The sequence below is a fragment of the Delphinapterus leucas genome, chromosome 16, assembly GCF_059928025.1.
Source record: "Delphinapterus leucas isolate spDelLeu-1000000601 "Yukka" chromosome 16, BTC_Dleu_Yukka2, whole genome shotgun sequence".
NCBI classification, from domain to species: domain Eukaryota; kingdom Metazoa; phylum Chordata; class Mammalia; order Artiodactyla; family Monodontidae; genus Delphinapterus; species Delphinapterus leucas.
The window spans coordinates 59,917,819-59,935,032 of NC_143144.1; the positions used below are offsets into that span (position 1 = coordinate 59,917,819).

Consider the following 17,214-nt stretch of genomic DNA (forward strand, 5'->3'; position numbering starts at 1 on the left):
GCATATCCCCTGAAACACAATCTCTGGCTCCAGCCCAGACCTCCCTGCCCTGTGCCCTGAGGATGCCCACTACCCAGGTCCTGCCCAAAGCCACAGCTACCACCCCCCTTTCTTGGCAGGACTCCTTTCTGGGTGGAGGCCCCTAGACCTCCACCACTCATAAAAAGGGACACTGGCCTACGCATCTGGTGGGGAGCTGGACAGAAACCAGGCCCTCCTATTGATCAACTGAGTAATTGACTGTGATTCCTGAGTTATGTCACCTCTCTGAGCCTCAGTTTCTTCTTCTGTGAAATAGGTATGGGGACAATGACTGCCCTACCTCTCACGAGGCTGTGGAAAGTCATAAGTTGCACAGCGATGGGCAACATTAAGTGCTAGAGTGGTCTGGGAAGTCCTTCCTATAGTCTGGCCTCTCCCTGTCTCCCACAGTCCTGCCCACCTTGATGGTCAACATGATGTGTGTTTGGCCCTTCAGCACCTCCACGGCTTGGCTGTGGCTGATGTCGTCGAACCTGACACCATTGGCCGCCAGGACCTGGTCCCCCACCTTGATGCCGTTCTCCTCGGCCAGTCCACCATGGTCCACTCTGGGGTCAGAAAGGAGGCATTCTGATAGGCGACCTGGCTGCTCTCCCTCACCCTATTCCAGACTCTTGCATACAGGGATACACCAGTCAAACCCCTTGACCCTCCTCCTGGTGACCCCCGACCCCCTCTCCAGATCCCATCCCTGACCTAGGTCATTGGCCAGGACTCACTTGCTGACCCATCCCCAGGTTCCAGCCCAACCCCTGCCCCAGCCCTCACTTGGACACATAGATGCCCAGGCCAAACTCCTTGCCCCCGCGGATGTTGAAGCCCAGGCAGAAGTCGTCAGAGGTTGTGTAGAGATGGACGATGCGCCGTGCGCCGTCCTCTGAGCCACTGTCAGAGGGCGTTGAGCTGCACTTTTCCACCACCAGCCGCCGATTGACCACATCCACCCTGGACAACAGCACGGGGCCCTCAGCCTGGGCCCTCAGCCACCACCGGCCACCCCCTCACCTCCCAGCAGCCAAGACAATTGCATAGGAAAGGCAGGGCTGCCTCTGGGGGACTCCCAGACCTGAGATCTTCACTGGGACATAGATTTCATCAAGCCAGGGAAACCATGCAAATCTCTCTTTATTGAGCAGCTCTAACTGCCAGGCCCCATTTCAAATCCTCCCTGGGCCCCGAGGGAGAGGCCCTGTACTGGCCCCTGGCTCACAGCCGCAGCGTGGAGGGGCAGGGCCACCGGGGTCTGAGACAGCAGAGTGTTGAGAGGAGGGCTTGGGGAGAGAAATGGCCTTTTCTCATTTCAAGGTCGGGCTGTCGGATCCCTGTGTTTCCAGTGCCAGGGAATGGGAAGAACAGAAGCCATACTAGCCAGGCCCCCAGCTGAGCCCTGTGCCATTGGCCTCTCCCTCCACGGCTTTGGGTGGTGGTGCTGGGGTGGGTGGGGTGGGACCAGGCCTGCTCACCACGTGGTCTTCTCCTTGGAGAACTTGATGCCTGGTACGCGGCCCATGCGCCTCACCATCATGTGCAGGCGGCTGCTGCCCGTCAGCACCTTCACAGCACTGCCCATCGTGGTGCTCTCCAGGCTCAGCCCATTCACCTCGGTGATCTTATCACCCACGCACAGACCAGCCCGCTCTGCACCAGGGGAGGCATGGCTGGCATGGGCCACTTGGGAGAAGTCCCCCAGGTTGAGGCTGAGCCTCTCCCATCAGACTAGGCTCCCTGGGGTAAAACCTCTTTGATGAGATTGGGATCCCCAGGTAGGGTCTGTGTATCTGCCATCAGACAGGGACCTACCTGTTCATTAGCCCCTTCCATCTCCCCATTGGATCAGGCCCTCCAAAGCTGAGGGCCCTCTCCTCTTATTCTTGACAACAGCATCTCCGCACCCCACCAAGGTGGGGGTCACGTCCGAAGCCAGGACCTGGGCCCCACTCACCTGCACTGCTCCCCTTCTCCACTTTGCTGACGAAGATGCCCAGGCCGTGCTCAGAGCCGCCCCGCACACTGAACCCCAGCCTCCCAGCTGGACTCTTCTCCACTCGAACTGCATGGATGATGTCACTTTCATCGCTGTTGGCTGTTGGCGTAGGGACACAGGCATGACTCCCCTGCCCATTCTGGGCAGAGAGGGACCCTGGCCTCCCCAGCTTGGGGCCTGCGAAAGCTGGGTTGCTGTGCACCGGCACCCAGGGCCCTAAATGAGGGGGTAGGTAGCTAATTTCTGAGTCCTCTCTGGGTGATTTTGAGACCATGGGCCAGGGAGGGTGTGGGAGCAGGCAGGACAGGACTCTATGCTAGAAGACACGGTCCTCCTTTCCTCATAATGCAGGGTGTGTGTGTGTGTGTGTGTGTGTGTGTGTGTGTGTGTGTGTGTGTGTGTATCTAATCCTTACTAAGCTACCCATGACCACAGGCCTGGGATAGGCCAAATTCTGAAAAATCCTGCCACTCTGAGAGTCCGATGGATGGGAAAGATGTTCAAGATTCCATTCTACGAGGCACAGTTGAGGGAGTCTGGGCTCTCCAGCTTGCAGTAGAGATGAGTATGGTAAGTCTATATTCAAATAGTTGAAGAGCTCTTCTATAAAAGGCATTAGATGTTTTTGTCTGTGTAATCCATAAGGTAGAACCAAGCCCACGCAGTGGAGTTATATGGAGGAAGATTTAATCAGGGAAAACTTTCTAAAACCTTCAGTTGGCAGGCAATGGAATGAATTTTCCAAGGAAAGGTAGTGAGTTTCCCATCACTGGAGGCATACAAGCTGATACCTAGTAAGTCCCTGTCTGGGATGTTGTGGAAGGATCCCTGAGGCCCCTTGTATCTCATAGACTCTGTGATCCTGGAGGTGAGGGCTCTAGGAGCTAGCTGACTACATGAGGAAAGAAACTCAAACCACCATGCCTCAGTATGTGCCCAGAGCACAGAAGTGGTCCTCTCCATCAGTGATGGGGAAAGTCAGAGGAGGGGGTCCTTAGGGACTGGAGCTGTCAGGGAAGGTTTCTTGGAGGATGGGATTTGGATGGGTGGAGGGGAAGGGAAAGGCACTGATGAGGGGATGGAGTGAGCAAAGGCTCAGAGGTGGCCTTTGGTTAGAGAAAAGGGGTAAGTTGGGTCCCAGTTGGGAAGGTCAGAGTTCTTCTTGGGGAAGGCTTACTCAGAGGTGTTTGAGAGGAGAAATATCACACACATACTTCTATTCGACCTAAGAGAAATCAGGTTACAGTACATGAGCAGGGAAGCTCAGGAAGTAATCCCCAAGGGCAGCCTATAGGTGGGGACAGTGCAGGACAGAGGTGTGGGAGATGCTGGGGCTTCCTAGCTGATTCTATCTGCACAGGTCCCAGGACTTTCTCAGCCCAGAGAAGGAGGCTTTTGCTCTCCCGCCCTCCAACCCTCTTTCTCCTCAGTCTCTCCTCGGGGGCCTCCCTAGGGCCCTGGGCCAGGGGGATGTCAAATCTGGGGTTTTGAGCCTAGGAGCTTGGGGCCTCTGAGGAGGGAAGATCCTCTACCTCTACTGCCCTAGCCTGGGGCCACCAGGCATCCCTCCAGGCACTCAGCAGCCCCTCACTATCTCCTCCCCTCCTGCCTCCTTTAGTCCATTCTCTCTACACAGTGGCCAGAGTCAACTTTCATACTAGATCATGCCTTTCCCCTGATTAAAAACCTCAGTGCCTACCCCTGCTTCTAGAAGGAGCTACACATTCCTTCCATGCCCAATAACGCCCTCCCTGGGCTTTCCTCTGCCCACCTCTCTACACTCGCCTCTGGCCACCCTCCCCAGCCTCATGACCTTTGGCCACAGTGACTGCCTTCCTGTTCCTCTCACCGGCCAGTCCTTTCAGTGTTCCCTCTGCCTGCGATGCCCTTGCCCAGACCTTCATAAAGCCACCTCCTATTTGCACTTCCTCCTGGCTCAAACACCACTTTCTCAGAGAAGCCTTCCTGGACAACCCTACCTAAGAAAGTCCCTTCCCCCTCCTCCCAGGTAGTCTCTGTTCGAATGGTTCTCAAAGCGAGCTCTCCAGACCAGCAGCATAGCAGCACCTGGAAAGTTATTAAAAATGTGAACTTGGGGGTTTTACCACAGACCCACTGAATCAGATTCTCTGGGTGTAGGGCCCAGTAACCTATCTAACAAGGCCCCCAGGCAATTCGGATGTATTCTAAAGTTTGAGAAACACTGCTCTATCATATCATCCAAATTAGTACCTTCAAGATTCTTACCATCCTTTCTCATCATTTGCTTATTTGTATATTATTTATCCTTGCTCTCTTTTCACTGGACTGTAAGCTCAGTCATGATAGGGACTTAGTAATTCTTTCCACCAATGTATCCCCAGTTTTGTGCACTGTGCTTGATATTTGCTAAGTCTTCTTTTAATCAGTGAAATAATAAGTGGAATAATGAATAAATGAATGAATTAGGAGAGTGAGGAGAAAGGGCTGGTTGGGATTAAAGATAATACCATTTCTCTGGAACCCACTGAGTTTGAGGAGTTGGTGGGAACTCCTGGGTGATATGGGTGGTAGTGTTCCCCTTCCCACTGTGTCTCCCTTATCAGTTAACTTTAGGCCTCTGGAAAGTTCTAAATATTGATAATAACGTGGGGGAGGGGCTCCAGGCTGTGGTGAGTTGGGAGATGTTTGTGCTCAGGCAGAGGGGATGATTCTGAGCTCACAGGCTCCCAACCCAGACAAGCCAGCTGGCTGGAGCAATGCCCCAGTCCTTCCATTGCTAGGGGATGCAGCTCTCCTGGCTGCACTAGGGCACTGGGGTGAGGCAGAGGGAGAGAGCCCTCATGGAACTTCTGGAAGAGGGACAGTGTGCATAGGCCTCGCATCACAGTTGGGCATGGAGTATGTGGGCATGTGAGGGGGAGGTATAACGTAGTTCTTCCAATACGATGGGACTTGCAAGGGCCGTGCTACAGTACCTCCTCTCTCCCCCTCTGTGTTTCCTAGCTTATCTGGCGACTTCTGCTCCATGTCCAGAATGACATGCTGCCCTGCTGCTCACCTGAAGTTGAGGCCGGGCTTGGTGGACGATGGGGGTGAGCGTGATGGGCCACTGGTGCAGGAAAGCCTGCTCCCTGAGCAACATGCTCCTCCCCTGCCCTGGTGCCCTGGGTAGGGGACAGAGGGACCCAGCTGAGTCAGCGGGAAGGAGCAGGCTGAAAAGTCCAGTCTGGGATCCAGCCAGGGGAGCCCTGCTGGCTGAGAGAGAAGAGCGGAGCTGGAGATACTTATCTGGTCCCACCCAGGGAAAGCCCAGGCCCAGGGGGCCCCACTCCCCTGCTGGTATTCAAGGTCCTGCCTTGGTCACCGGCTCTTTGTCGCCTCACATCTGTCACTGCAGCCAGGCCGTCTCCTAAGTGCCCACCCATCATACTCCATGCTTTCCGTTTCAACCTTGTCTGTGATATCTCCACCCCACCACCAGCTGCTGTCATTGCTCTGTCTCTAAGCCCTGCTACACTGGAAATTTCTGGAAGGTGAAGATTAAGCCTTATTTCTCTGTAGGTTCCCACAGGACCTAACAAGAGCTGGTATACAATAGGTGTGCAATGAAACGTTAAGCAACTACATAAGATTAGGTGTCCCCCTCCCTCAGGGCCCAGACCTGGGGCTCCCTCCCTATCCTCAACCCTCTTCTCCCCACTCTTTGCAACATCTTCCACTTTACCTCTGTCTCCGTCCTCTGCACCTGAAGCCTTTAATTCTGTCTGTCCAGCTGTACATTGACTCCTCACAGCCCAGCACAGAGCTGGGCTCACAATGAACTGGTTGATGAAGAATGTCCCTCTCCATCCTGCCCACCCCCCAAAGTCATACATGAATGGGTCTGGAGAAAGGAAGAGTCCATAGGAGTGAGGGGCCAATTTAATACTCTGCCTTGCTTCCTTGGGGGCTGGCATACCACACCCCCCTTCTCTACCTTCATGCCAGACCTCCCACCTCTGACCTCTCCACAATCCTGGAACACTAAAGGATCGGCTTAAAGGTGAGAAAAGGGTAGATGAGGAAGAGTCTATGGGTTACCAGAGGCTCTCTCTCCCTGCATCCCTATGATTCCCACTTCTTGAGTTCCCCCACCCACACTGGCCCTGCCCTCTCCTACCTAGTGCCTGCTCTCCCCTCTCCCCCACCCGCGGTTCCCGGCCTGGTGGCTGGGCCCTGCTCCCACCTTCGATGGGGGAGTTGATGAGGATGACACGGCCCATGGGCGATGAGGCTCGGATTCCGCGGAGGGGCCCATTCAGCAGCCGCCGTTGCTTTCTCAGCAGGTATCGGGTTGCAGAGCCTGACTCGCTGCCCAGGTGGCCTCGGGAGGAGAGGGAGCTCACAGAGCCAGAACTTAGGTCTCTGAGGCCCACTGGGTCGAAGCCCACTGGGAAGCCATGCGCCATGGTGGCTAGACGGGGGTGGTGCCCTACAGGTCCAGAGGGAACCTGCTAGCCCTTGAGAGGAGGGCCCCACGTGCCCCAGGCTCCATGAGCCTTCTGTGCTGACTGGGATCTCAGGGACCTGGAGTCCCTGATCTCTGCTGCCTCTCAGGAGTGTGTGCTCCAGGCCTGCACAGGGAGAGCAGAGATTGGGGAAGCGGTGTGAATGCTGCCTCCGCTGCCCCCCAGAACTTCCACCCCACCCCCTGCTTGGAGCATCCTGCCTCCCATGCCTTAGGCCTCTCACCTCTCCCACTCCCTGGCCAGAGAACTGCCCAGTTCAGCCACCATTGTGGACTTCTGGAGCCATTTATACAACAAGGTGGGTGAGAACCTCTCTTTCACCCCTAGTTCCTGCTCTCAGCTGAGTCATCTACTCCGGTAGGTCCCCAGTCCTCAGTAGAGGTTGAGAGAGTGGAGATGGGATTATTGCTGGCCCTAGGACTGCAAGCAGTGTGAGAGAAATTTGGGCCAGTACAGTTCGCTGAACCACCCCTCCTGTGTATGTGGGTAGGGGGCCAGCCCCAGGGACTTGCGCCTCGAGGGGCTTCAGAACCTGGGACAGCTGCAGCCAAGGGCCCCAGAGATTCCCCAGGCCCCAGGCTGCGGTCCCCTCTGTCCCCCCTTCCCTCCCGTCCAAAGAGGGGCGTGAACCTCTCCCAGCCTTGGGGGAAGGACCTGCTGGCGAGAGCCCCCCAACATCCCGCGCAAAACCTGGGCCAAATCCCTCAGAGCAGCTCCTGGACCCAGAACGCAGCACCCTACCCCCGGCTCGGTCCTCCCGGCCCCCCTCACCTGCTCGCGCGTGCTGCAGCCGCCAGCCTCGCCCGCCCGCGGGCGCGGGCGACAGCAGCAGCAGCAGCAGCAGGATCCCCGCCCAAGCCTCGCCGAGGCTGAAGGAATAGGGCCGCCCAGCGCAGCCCCGGGCTCCCATTGGCTGGGAGGGCCGCCAATCACTCCCTCCAGCCACCTCCTTTGGGTGCCCCGGTCGGCCGTTTGTAATCTGGGCTGGGGCCTCTGGGTTCTACTCGCTCCAGTTCGAGTTCTGGTGCCCCACCCCGCACCGCGAACTTAGGCCTTTGGTCTCAGCTCGCCCGGCTCCCGCTACCGGTTCAGCGCAGGGGAGCCCAGAACCACGTCTTCTCCAGGCCAAACCAGCTACCAGGGCTCATGGAATTGCCACCCCTCCGCGGTCACCCTTGAGGCCTCAGCGAGGGAATGCCACCTGGGCAGAGCGGGGCGTGAGCCTGCGGTGGGCAGGAGCGCGGGCTGGCACCTGGGTGTGCAGCACGCATGCTCTGTATGGTGACTGGGTGAGTTGGGAGTGTGTGTGTGTGTGTGTGTGTGTGTGTGTTTGAGCGCTGCCTTCATATGCATCCTCCTATGTCAGAAAGTGTCTCTCTGGCCACCCAGTTCTGGAAAGGACGCAAGGCAGGGAAGCTGGTTCCAGGACACTAGAAGGAGGAAGACTCTTTCTGATCCACTTTCTTGATGCAGACAGAGGTACCTTGAGCTTTCTGCCCCTTCACATCCGGGGCAGGGACTGCGGCCAGGGTCTGTGATACAGGGGTAGGGATTGGGGCATAAGGAAACTGGGGACCCAGTGGAGCTAGAGGTTATAGAGGGGAGTATAGAGGGGACTAGGGAGGAGGAAAGGGCTGAGGACACCGAAGAGGCACAGGCACGAGCAGAACCGGACTGTGAAGGGGTGAGAATGCCAAGGTGCTGCGAGAGGACCTTGAGGGAACCGGGGTAGGAGACCAGGGGTCCAAGTAGGCAGAGGCCACTGCCAAGGCAGCCATTAAGTAAACAAGCCGGGCGGTAACCCGAGTCTCTCTGGGCGTACCGTCAGAGGATGCCCCTCCACGCCGCCCGCCTTCGCCCCGGGCACCTAGACCCCCGGTTGCAGAGGCCGGGTGCCTCCCGAGGCCAGCCAGGGGACTGCAAGCAAATGGGGCAGCTCCTCCCCTCCTCTCTCGGGTTGGGGACGTGGCCAGAACTGATCCCTGAGGTCGGATTGGCTCTGGGAGACAGCGTAGGGCCGGGTCTCAGTGGCCCGGGCTGGGGGCGTCGCCCTTAAATGACACCCATCGCCCCCAGGCTCTGCCAATCCCTGGCCTCGCCGGGCGGATGCGCCAAGGGAGTCCCCGCCCCTCAGGCTGGCGAGCGTCACGCGTGACGTTACCCGTGATGGGTGTGAGGTCGGGGGCGACGCGCGGAGAGGAAGGCGGGACTGAGAGCTGCAGAGGACGGGAGCCCAGGAGCCTAGGAAATCGTGAGTGCTCATTGTGCCGGGCGGGGTTCTGGGGTCAGGGGACAGGGGCTTGAGGGCTGGGAGTCAGAGAGGAAAGTTGCCTCCGTCCTGTGAGATTCAGCATCTTCGGCTCTAAGGCACGAGGGGAGGTGGGTTGGGGAGGGAATGTCGGGGTGAGACTCTGTATGGTCACACATTCAAGTGTCTGCAACTGATGGATATGAGCTGTGTGTTTGTAAGTAACGGTCTTTGTATGCAGGGCGTGTCCACCCTGTTTGCAGGTCTGTGTAGGGTGTGTATGCTGGTGTCTTTGTGTGTGGGTATGTGAATGTGAGTGTGTGAGAGGGGAGGGTGTGTCTGCCTGTGAGGGAGGAAGTGTGGTTGGAGAGAATTAGTCATTCTGTAGGATATTGCCCAACATGGCCAGATGAATGCTTCAGGCTTTCTTCTCTGTGCTGAGTGGAGGGTTCACTCACTGTATCCTGCTCCTTTAGAGGTAGGTAGCTCAGGGAGAGGTAGATGTGTGTTCCTGCCAGCCCTGCCCAGCTAGGGAACAAGGAGAGCCTTGGGCCATTCAGTGTGGGCTGAGGAAGATGGGTCTGGAGAGGGGACTGTGCATGCCCACGAGCACACCTGGCTGGCTGGCATCAGAGTCCCCTGTTTGAGATCTGGAATAGGTAAGCCCTGGAGTTGCCAATGAACCCTTGCTGTCCTCCAGTCAGGGCCTGGGGAGTGAGATGGCTTACGCCATCTTCCCAAACAGCCTTGGGGGTTTGTATGTAGGTCTCAAGGCAACTGGGGCCTAAAGCTGACATGAACGTGGATGTGTAATGCATATAATCTGCATTTCTGTGCATACAGAGCACAAGAGTAGCTGCATGGGATTAGTTGCTGCTCATGCGTCAACCTCACACATGTAAATCCTCACTCATGAAAATCTGTACCAGGCCAGAGTGCAAGGACATCTGTTTTCCTGGCCATGTTCTCTAGTGGCCCAGGGGGGCTGGAACATTGCCTAGAAAACAGCTCCTCCCCACATCCTTGCTTACCTATCTAGAGTCATCTTGAGCTCTAGAAGGATTGGCAGGGACCAGGGAAGCACCACCAAAATCTCCCCCATGTGGACCCCTTGGACCCCTCCTTGGAGTCCTCTGACTTTGGTCCCTGCCCTGCAGAAAATGGGTGAGTTGCCCTTAGATATCAATATCCAGGAACCTCGCTGGGACCAGAGCACTTTCCTGGGCAGAGCCCGGCACTTCTTCACTGTGACTGACCCCCGAAATCTGCTGTTGTCCGGGACACAGCTAGAAGCTTCCCGGAACATCGTACAGAACTACAGGTGACCCCCGACCCCATTTAACCCAGGGGCTCATTCCCTGCTCTTAATACAGTACCTTTTGCACCTGTCTCCCCTAACTTGAGCGTGACCCTGTTCCAATCCTCCACCCCCTCACTCCCTTGCCCTCTCGGTTGGAATCACAGACAACTAGGGCACAGAACTTTAACTTAAAGGATTTCAGGGTGTTTGGGTTGAGGAGGTGGTGTCGATATTTGTGGGTAGGGGGCTGCTCTGTGTTTCACAAACCCTGTACAAGGACCTGTACAGCTGAGTCCCAAGGAAGTAGGAGGGCAGCCTCCTTGTCTCCAGGAGGAAAAACTCATGCAACACCCCAGCCATTTTTGACTCATTGGAAACCACCATTACCCAGCATTGGCCTAGCATTTGGGCAGAAACAGAAGGGCACCCCTCTTTGTGTGGCTAGAAGGGAAGTAGAAATAGGAGCCCTCCTTCTGGCAAGACATGATTCTTCCCCAGAGACAAGTAGTTCCTTTGTTTTGAGATTGGGAGCCAAAGTGCCTGGTCCTCTGCCCAGACTTCCCCTGAGCTGGGTGGGCAGGGCTTGGGAGGGCAGATCTACCCCTTAGAATTGCCTGTCTCCTCCTTGCCAACCTCTGCAGGGCTGGCGTTGTGACGCCAGGGCTCACCGAGGACCAGCTCTGGAGGGCCAAGTATGTGTACGACTCTGCCTTCCATCCGGACACAGGGGAGAAGGTGGTCCTGATTGGCCGCATGTCAGCCCAGGTGCCCATGAACATGACCATCACGGGCTGCATGCTCACCTTCTACAGGCAGGTCCTATTCTGTGTGTCTCCTCCCTGGGTGCTCTGTTCAAGGTACAGTGTAACTTGATGACTAGGCACTTCCTCTCTGGGCCCGTTTGGGCAGAAAATAGTAGGTAGGTGGGAGCTTGCGTTAGAATCCCTTCCATTCCTCAGAACTCAGCCCCCGGGGTCCTCCCACCCCAGAGACAATGGGTGTGTTTGTGTAAGGAGGGTCATGCAGGGGTCACCAGAGCATGTTCTAGGGGCATCAACAGGGGCCCTCCTGAGGGTTTGGGGTTAACCTTTGGGGTTTTATTATCAGTGTCCAAGGATGTGGGACACTGTGGAAGTAAGTGTCTTTGTTCCCTCAGGAAGACCCCAACCGTGGTGTTCTGGCAGTGGGGGAATCAGTCCTTCAATGCCATCGTTAACTACTCCAACCGCAGCGGCGACGCTCCCATCACTGGGGGGTGAGAGCTTGTTCCCACGGACTCTTCTCCCGGCCCTCCATTGCTCTCTCCTGTTCCCCTGGGCCTATGCAGCCAGTGGCTCAGCGGCCTCCTCTCAGCCTGCCCCCCACTCACTTTCCTGGCCTGACTGAGGGCCTGAGGTCTTCTTGTGTATGCTTTGGGGGACCCAGTCCTCTTCAAGGGTAGGGATTGGGGCTTCCAGACAAGTCTGCACTGGAGCAGGGGAGACGTTTGTCTGCACTGAGGCCACCCTCCCATGCCTCCCGTCCCTGAAGCAAAGAGCCACAGGCTGGACTGTTTACCTCCCACCTTGTGTCCTGGCTCTTCCGTCCACAGGCAGCTGGGAACGGCTTACGTGAGTGCTACTACCGGGGCTGTGGCCACGGCCCTGGGACTCAAATCCCTCACTAAGGTAAATCCCCCCCATTCCACTGCCCCCCCCCAGTTCACGCTTTATCTGCCTCCTTTTTCCCTACCACTCCTCCACCCCAATCTACAGGCTCCCCATATCTCTCCTCAGAGTTCCTTACCACCCCGTGGCCCTTAGGGTCACTAAATCAGCGGTCCCCAGCCTTTTTGGCACCAGGGACTGGTTTCATGGGAGACAGTTTTTCCACGGACGGGGGTGGGGAGATGGGTCAGGCGGTAATGCGAGCGATGGGGAGCGGCAGATGAAGCCTCGCTCACTTGCCCGCCTGCCACTCACCTTCTGCTGTGCGGCCCAGTTCCTAACAGGTACCGGTCTGCGGCCCTGGGGTTGGGGACCCCTGCACTAAATGACATCTTTCCTCCCCCAGCATTTGCCCCCGCTGGTTGGCAGACTCGTGCCCTTTGCAGCGGTGGCAGCTGCCAACTGCATCAACATCCCCGTGATGAGGCAGAGGTGAGTGGCCCCAGCTTCTGGCGTGTGCACGCCCAGGGCGCATGTAGGCACACCAGCCAGCCACACGAGCTGCTGGGCCTAGTCTCAGTCTGGTGCTGGGATCCTGGGGTGGGAGAACCAGCCTTTGAATCTAGGCTGTCTGAGGGGACTAGCTGCCCATGAGAGCATGGCAGGTCAGATTTGGGGCCTGTGATCTGACCCCCACCCCCTTCCCTTCTCAGAGAGCTGCAGGTGGGCATCCCAGTGACCGATGAACAGGGTCAGAGACTTGGCCACTCGGTGGCCGCAGCCAAGCAAGGAATCTTCCAGGTGGTGACATCAAGAATCTGCATGGCGATTCCTGCCATGGGTGAGGCAGGAGTGGCTCGGTGGGGCATGGGCGGCTCTAAAAGAAGGAGGTGCCATTATTCGGGGGGTTTGAGGACTCTGGGGGGAGTGGGAGGAGCTGCAAAGGGGGATCGCCCCTTCCTTAGGGTCCTGACTTTCACTCTACTAACTCCCTCCCTCCTTGCCCTGCTCTCCCCTCAGCCATTCCCCCCGTGATCATGGACACCCTGGAGAAGAAAAACTTCCTAAAGGTACGTCACTCTCACCTCTCCCGTCCTAGAAATAGTGGTGACTGGGGGCAGAATTGACCGGTCCCCAACTTCCTCTCCAACCTGACTTGAGTCTAAGACTTGCTACCTGTTTGCCCCACCCCTGTGCTACCCCTTCCACCTTCATTAATTCATTCAGCAAGAATAAATTGAGCTGGAATGAAGGAACACTGAGGGTGCAGGAGGAGAAGGGAAGGGAAGGAAAGAAAGGGTTTCTGGCCTGAAGGAAGCTGGTGTCACTCCAGAGACCTCTGACACACATAGGGATGGACTGTCACAGCCACGCTTGATATCGTGCTCGTGCTGTCAGCTACAAAAAACATTGAGACACACACACAGGCTCACCTGCACGCGAACAGGACGGAGAAGCAAGGCACAGGGATACAAGCTCTGGCTCATTTGTTGAATCATTTATTGGCAAATATTTATTGAGTGCCAACCATGTACATGGAGCAACAGATTGGTGGCCTCTAAGGCTGGAGCAAATCAAGAAGGGTGTGCAGAGCAGGAGATGTGTTTGGAAAGGGACAGATTCACGCAGTGGGATGGGAGGGAGGGAGTGGAGGGTTAGAGGAGGCTTCCTGAAGAAAGCAGCTCCTGAAAGAAGTGTGGGAAGCGATTCAGAGAGGTGAAGATGGGTGGTGGGACGCTAGGGATGGTGTCAGCAAATGGGCCTGGCTGGAGTGGAGGGTGGTGAGTCCCTGTTATGGGACTGGGGGAAAGAAAAGGGCCACATATCAGAGGCTCAAAGGCAGCGCTGATGGGATAGAGCCGCGGTGGGTGAATGTGTAGGGGTGAGGGGAGCCAGGGGACACACACCATTACATTCTCTCTCTCCCCACAGCGCCGCCCCTGGCTGGGGGCACCCCTGCAGGTGGGACTGGTGGGCTTCTGGTAAGTGTGTGGGGAGTTAGCTAGAATGTGTGGGAGTATCCTTTCTGTGGTGGATGTGGGGGGGTCTTATTGCTTTTAAGATAAGATAATTAAGATAATTTAATACATTAAGTACATCATTCATTCATACATTCAGCTGGTAGGGGTCTTGGACACCTGTAGGGCATACTGTGTGTGTTAGGAGTGATCTCTGTTCTTGAAGGTCAAGAATCTAGTCGAAGGGGTTCTACATCCACCACGGAAACCATGGAAATATACCTTTTGGTACCAGCCCAGAGTTTCATGCACATTTAATTCCTGATTCTGTCACTGGCTGTGGCGCTCTGGGTCACTGCTTTGGAGGCTCTTTCTTCAGCCTGAACCTAATGTCATTGTTGGCTTTCATCAGTCTCCACCCCTAGGGGCTGTCTCCAGAGATGGGGTGGGGTGCCGGGAGGGAACACTCTTAGATCAGAGCTTCACAAACCTTTCCAACACTCTTCTCCCTCAGCCTGGTATTTGCCACCCCCCTGTGCTGTGCCCTGTTCCCCCAGAGAAGGTAAGTGTTGCCCCCAGGCTTGGCTGGGGGCTTCAGACAGGTCTCCACATCTCTGGGAGCAGCTGATTTAGGTTCCTTCAGTGTGTTCCAGGAGGAGGCCTGGCAGGCATTCAGCTTATTCTGGGGGTGGGGGAATGACAATGATCTGGGCCTCTGGCAGTCGAAGGAGAAGATTCAGCAACCTGGGAGGAAGAGGGGTGGTGATCGGGGGCACCCAGCTGAGGGGGGTGGGCTCAGGGGACATTCAGCCTGCCTGTGCTGTTCTGTTGCAGCTCCATACACGTGAGCAGGCTGGAGCCGGAGCTGAGAGCTCAGATCCATGAGCAAAACCCCAGTATCGAAGCGGTTTACTACAACAAGGGGCTTTGAGGGGGCGTCAGCCCCTGGCCTCCTCTCTCACATCCTTGGGCTGCTGCCACTTTTCCATCTGCCTGGTACTGGGCGGGGGCCTGGTGTGGGAGCAGCTCTTGAGACCAGCAATCTGTTAGGCTGGGAGAGGTGCCCCCGTAGCCTTTTCTCTCCTCTGATTTCAAAGAGCAGGGTCACATGATCCCTTCTGCGCTAGTGTGTCTACATATGTACATATGTGATACGTGTGTGTACAGGTTGTCCTGGGATGTCCTCATGTCTGGCTTCCCTTCTTGGCCTCCTGTCACCTGCCAGCCGGCCAGGCTACAGGACTTTCTCGCCTAAACAGTTCCACCAGCCAAGTCATTCCTCATGGAACCTTGCCCCTTCTGGACACAGGAGGAGACCCAGGATCTCAGGACAGAGACTGAGGTACACTAGCAGGCTAAACTGGGCTGAATTCTTCAGATTTCTGCTTCCTGGCTTCCGAAGCTGACTCAGGAACTGGGCTGGCAGAGGACGACATGGCAGGATAAGGGAGGCAGGGGGCTTACCGCATTCCCCACATCCTGGAATGGGTCATTTCCTCTCCTCTTCTCTGCTAGAACAAAGGAGTGTCAGTGTCCTGTACTGCTCTTGTCATCTCCCCATCTCCCCCACACTGTAGCACGGGCATCTTTAGGCACAATCCTAGGAGTTCTTGGGCCGCAGGACATTATAACCTTAAGTCTAAAGTTACAATCCCAACCCCCTCCCCTAACCAAAAAGCCACGAAGGCAGAGCAAGCATTCCTGTTTAAGAGCCCCCACTGCACCCTCTTACGGAGGGACACAGCGTAGGAACGGTGCTTAAACTCCACAGGTGTCTGAGTGGCTGTAACTAGGACACCTCAAGGGCAACTAGGCCCTGAGCGTATGATCTCAAGACAGGGGATTTTGTGTTCCACTGATCTTGCTGGACGTTCAGCAGGATCCTGATCTTAGTTCCTTCTCTTGAGGCTTTTTGGCCCTGCTCCCCCACACCCCCACCTCCAAGAGGAGGAAGGGCCCGGTAGTCAATGGCTGGTCCAAAGGGGAGGTGGACTTGGGGATGGAATATGTGCTGGTGAATTCACGGAGTGCAGAGCTGGACCATGACTCCAACTCCTGTGACCTCTGGCTGAAGTGGGGTGAAGGCCCCAGTGCGATCCTCTAAGAGCACTTTCTTGCTCCCCCAAACAACCACCACCAGTAATGAAAGCTGTGGTGCCACTGTTACTCAATAAACCGAAAACCTGTCTACTTCTTGATCGTCATTCAATTCTATGTCCTGAGTGTCCAGGAAGAGCTTGCAGCCTGCGGCCTTCCATTCTCTCCCTACAAAGTTCAGTTCTTAGTCTCTTCCCTCCCCTTCTGTAGGGAGCCTCAGCCCCCAGCAGAGGGAGCTCTGAGATTAGAAAAATCAGTCCTCCATCAGCACCCTGAGTACTAAAGTAGGAGGGATGTGGGTAGATGCCTCCACCTTCTATTCCCTCAGCAGATGGAGTGCTGGCTTCATTTCCTTCTTTTCTGGCCGGGGGCGGGGGCGGGGGATGCGGGTTTGCTGATCACACACCTACAAACCAACTCAGGCTCTGGGCTTCTTGGTTCCCTTCAGGCATTTGGCATGGGGTGGTGGCCTCTGGGAGAGGAAGGCTAGAGGGCTAAGGACTGCCTGGCTCCATCAGAGAAGTTGTTAGGGCGCCAGCACACCTCTACACCCCTACACACGCTCGTTGATGCAACACTGGAACAAGCCTGGTCGGGACCATTTGCTAGTTAACACCCCTTCCCCCCACCCCAGGGCCCTCTACTCCCTCCCTGCTTATGACCCCCGCCTTTTTTTTTTCCAGGAAAAATAAGGCCCAAAGTCTTGTTCACGCCTATGTAAAACTGGTGAGAGCTACTATTAAACAGTGTATAGTTGTCTTTTTTTTTTTTTTTGGCCCTGCGGATTGCGGGATCTTAGTTCCCTGACCAGGGATTGAACCCACGCCCTCTGCCCTCAGCAGTGAAAGTGCAGAGTCTTAACCACTGGACCACCGGGGAATTCCCCCAATAGTTGCCTCTCTTACCCCAAGTCTCGGCTTAGGAAGATTCAAAAGAATAAACGTGAATGAATCTATAACAAAATCCATTCCCTATTCCCTGCAGGAAATACCCCTCATCTCCCTTTTTTTCAGCCTAAAGCTCTCACACTAGGTGGTCAGGAGAAATCTTTAGAGCTGAATGGTCCCACAACAGCCTCAAGTGACCTGTTACCCTGGCCTGCGCTCACTCGATCCTCTTAGGAAGTAGGAGCTTACTTGATGGGCAGTGGGGGTGACACCAGCTACTGCTCATTGAGTCCTTCCCTGTTGTGCCAGGCAGGCTTACTGAAGCCAAGTGCTTTAAGTTCATTGTCTCCTTCGATCTCCACAACCACCCCTGTGAGGCCGGACATGTTATGTCCATTCATAGCAAAGACACAGGCTTATTAAAGACATTAAGGAAGTTACCCTTGAAAAGAGGCCTTGCACTTTTACTGGAAAATCTAGGTAAAAGAAATCCACTTGGGGAGTGAGGTGCTGGAATCTCTGTAAAACAAAATCATTAAGAACATTTAATAACAATTATCTG

At 55.8% G+C, this 17,214-nt stretch overlaps 2 protein-coding genes across 7 annotated transcripts in view; one reads left to right on the forward strand and one right to left on the reverse strand.

Annotated features, from left to right (window-relative positions):
* The window catches only part of PDZD7 (PDZ domain containing 7), a 19,737-nt gene extending 12,313 nt beyond the window's left edge, over nucleotides 1–7,424 (reverse strand). The window contains 5 exon segments of the mRNA XM_089898070.1: nucleotides 443–590; nucleotides 811–987; nucleotides 1,506–1,680; nucleotides 1,985–2,125; nucleotides 6,234–7,424. Coding sequence (XP_089754196.1) covers nucleotides 443–590; nucleotides 811–987; nucleotides 1,506–1,680; nucleotides 1,985–2,125; nucleotides 6,234–6,456 — 864 coding nt within the window. The 5' untranslated portion in view covers nucleotides 6,457–7,424.
* A 63-nt stretch (nucleotides 7,425–7,487) lies between these two features.
* On the forward strand, nucleotides 7,488–16,357 carry SFXN3 (sideroflexin 3). Of its 6 annotated transcripts, none has more exons than XM_089898065.1 (13): nucleotides 7,488–7,805; nucleotides 7,883–7,995; nucleotides 8,593–8,767; nucleotides 9,922–10,085; nucleotides 10,706–10,880; nucleotides 11,225–11,319; nucleotides 11,656–11,731; nucleotides 12,117–12,202; nucleotides 12,424–12,551; nucleotides 12,731–12,780; nucleotides 13,643–13,692; nucleotides 14,183–14,230; nucleotides 14,503–15,872. In XM_089898065.1, the coding sequence occupies exons 4-13, from the start codon at nucleotides 9,925–9,927 to the stop codon at nucleotides 14,597–14,599; spliced, it is 966 nt and encodes a 321-aa protein (XP_089754191.1). In that variant the 5' UTR covers nucleotides 7,488–7,805; nucleotides 7,883–7,995; nucleotides 8,593–8,767; nucleotides 9,922–9,924; the 3' UTR covers nucleotides 14,600–15,872. The 6 variants fall into 6 exon arrangements, with proteins under 6 accessions (XP_089754191.1, XP_089754192.1, XP_089754193.1 ...); XM_089898066.1 differs by having other exon boundaries at nucleotides 7,906–7,995; XM_089898067.1 differs by lacking the exon at nucleotides 7,883–7,995.
* Nucleotides 16,358–17,214: the final 857 nt, after the last annotated feature.

Coding starts and splice junctions, on each gene's coding strand:
- SFXN3 (XM_089898069.1), top strand. CDS start 9,865: ATGTGGACCCCTTGGACCCCTCCTTGGAGTCCTCTGACTTTGGTCCCT. Junction 10,086..10,705: donor AACATCGTACAGAACTACAG/GTGACCCCCGAC, acceptor CAACCTCTGCAG/GGCTGGCGTTGTGACGCCAG. Junction 14,231..14,502: donor GCCCTGTTCCCCCAGAGAAG/GTAAGTGTTGCC, acceptor GTTCTGTTGCAG/CTCCATACACGTGAGCAGGC.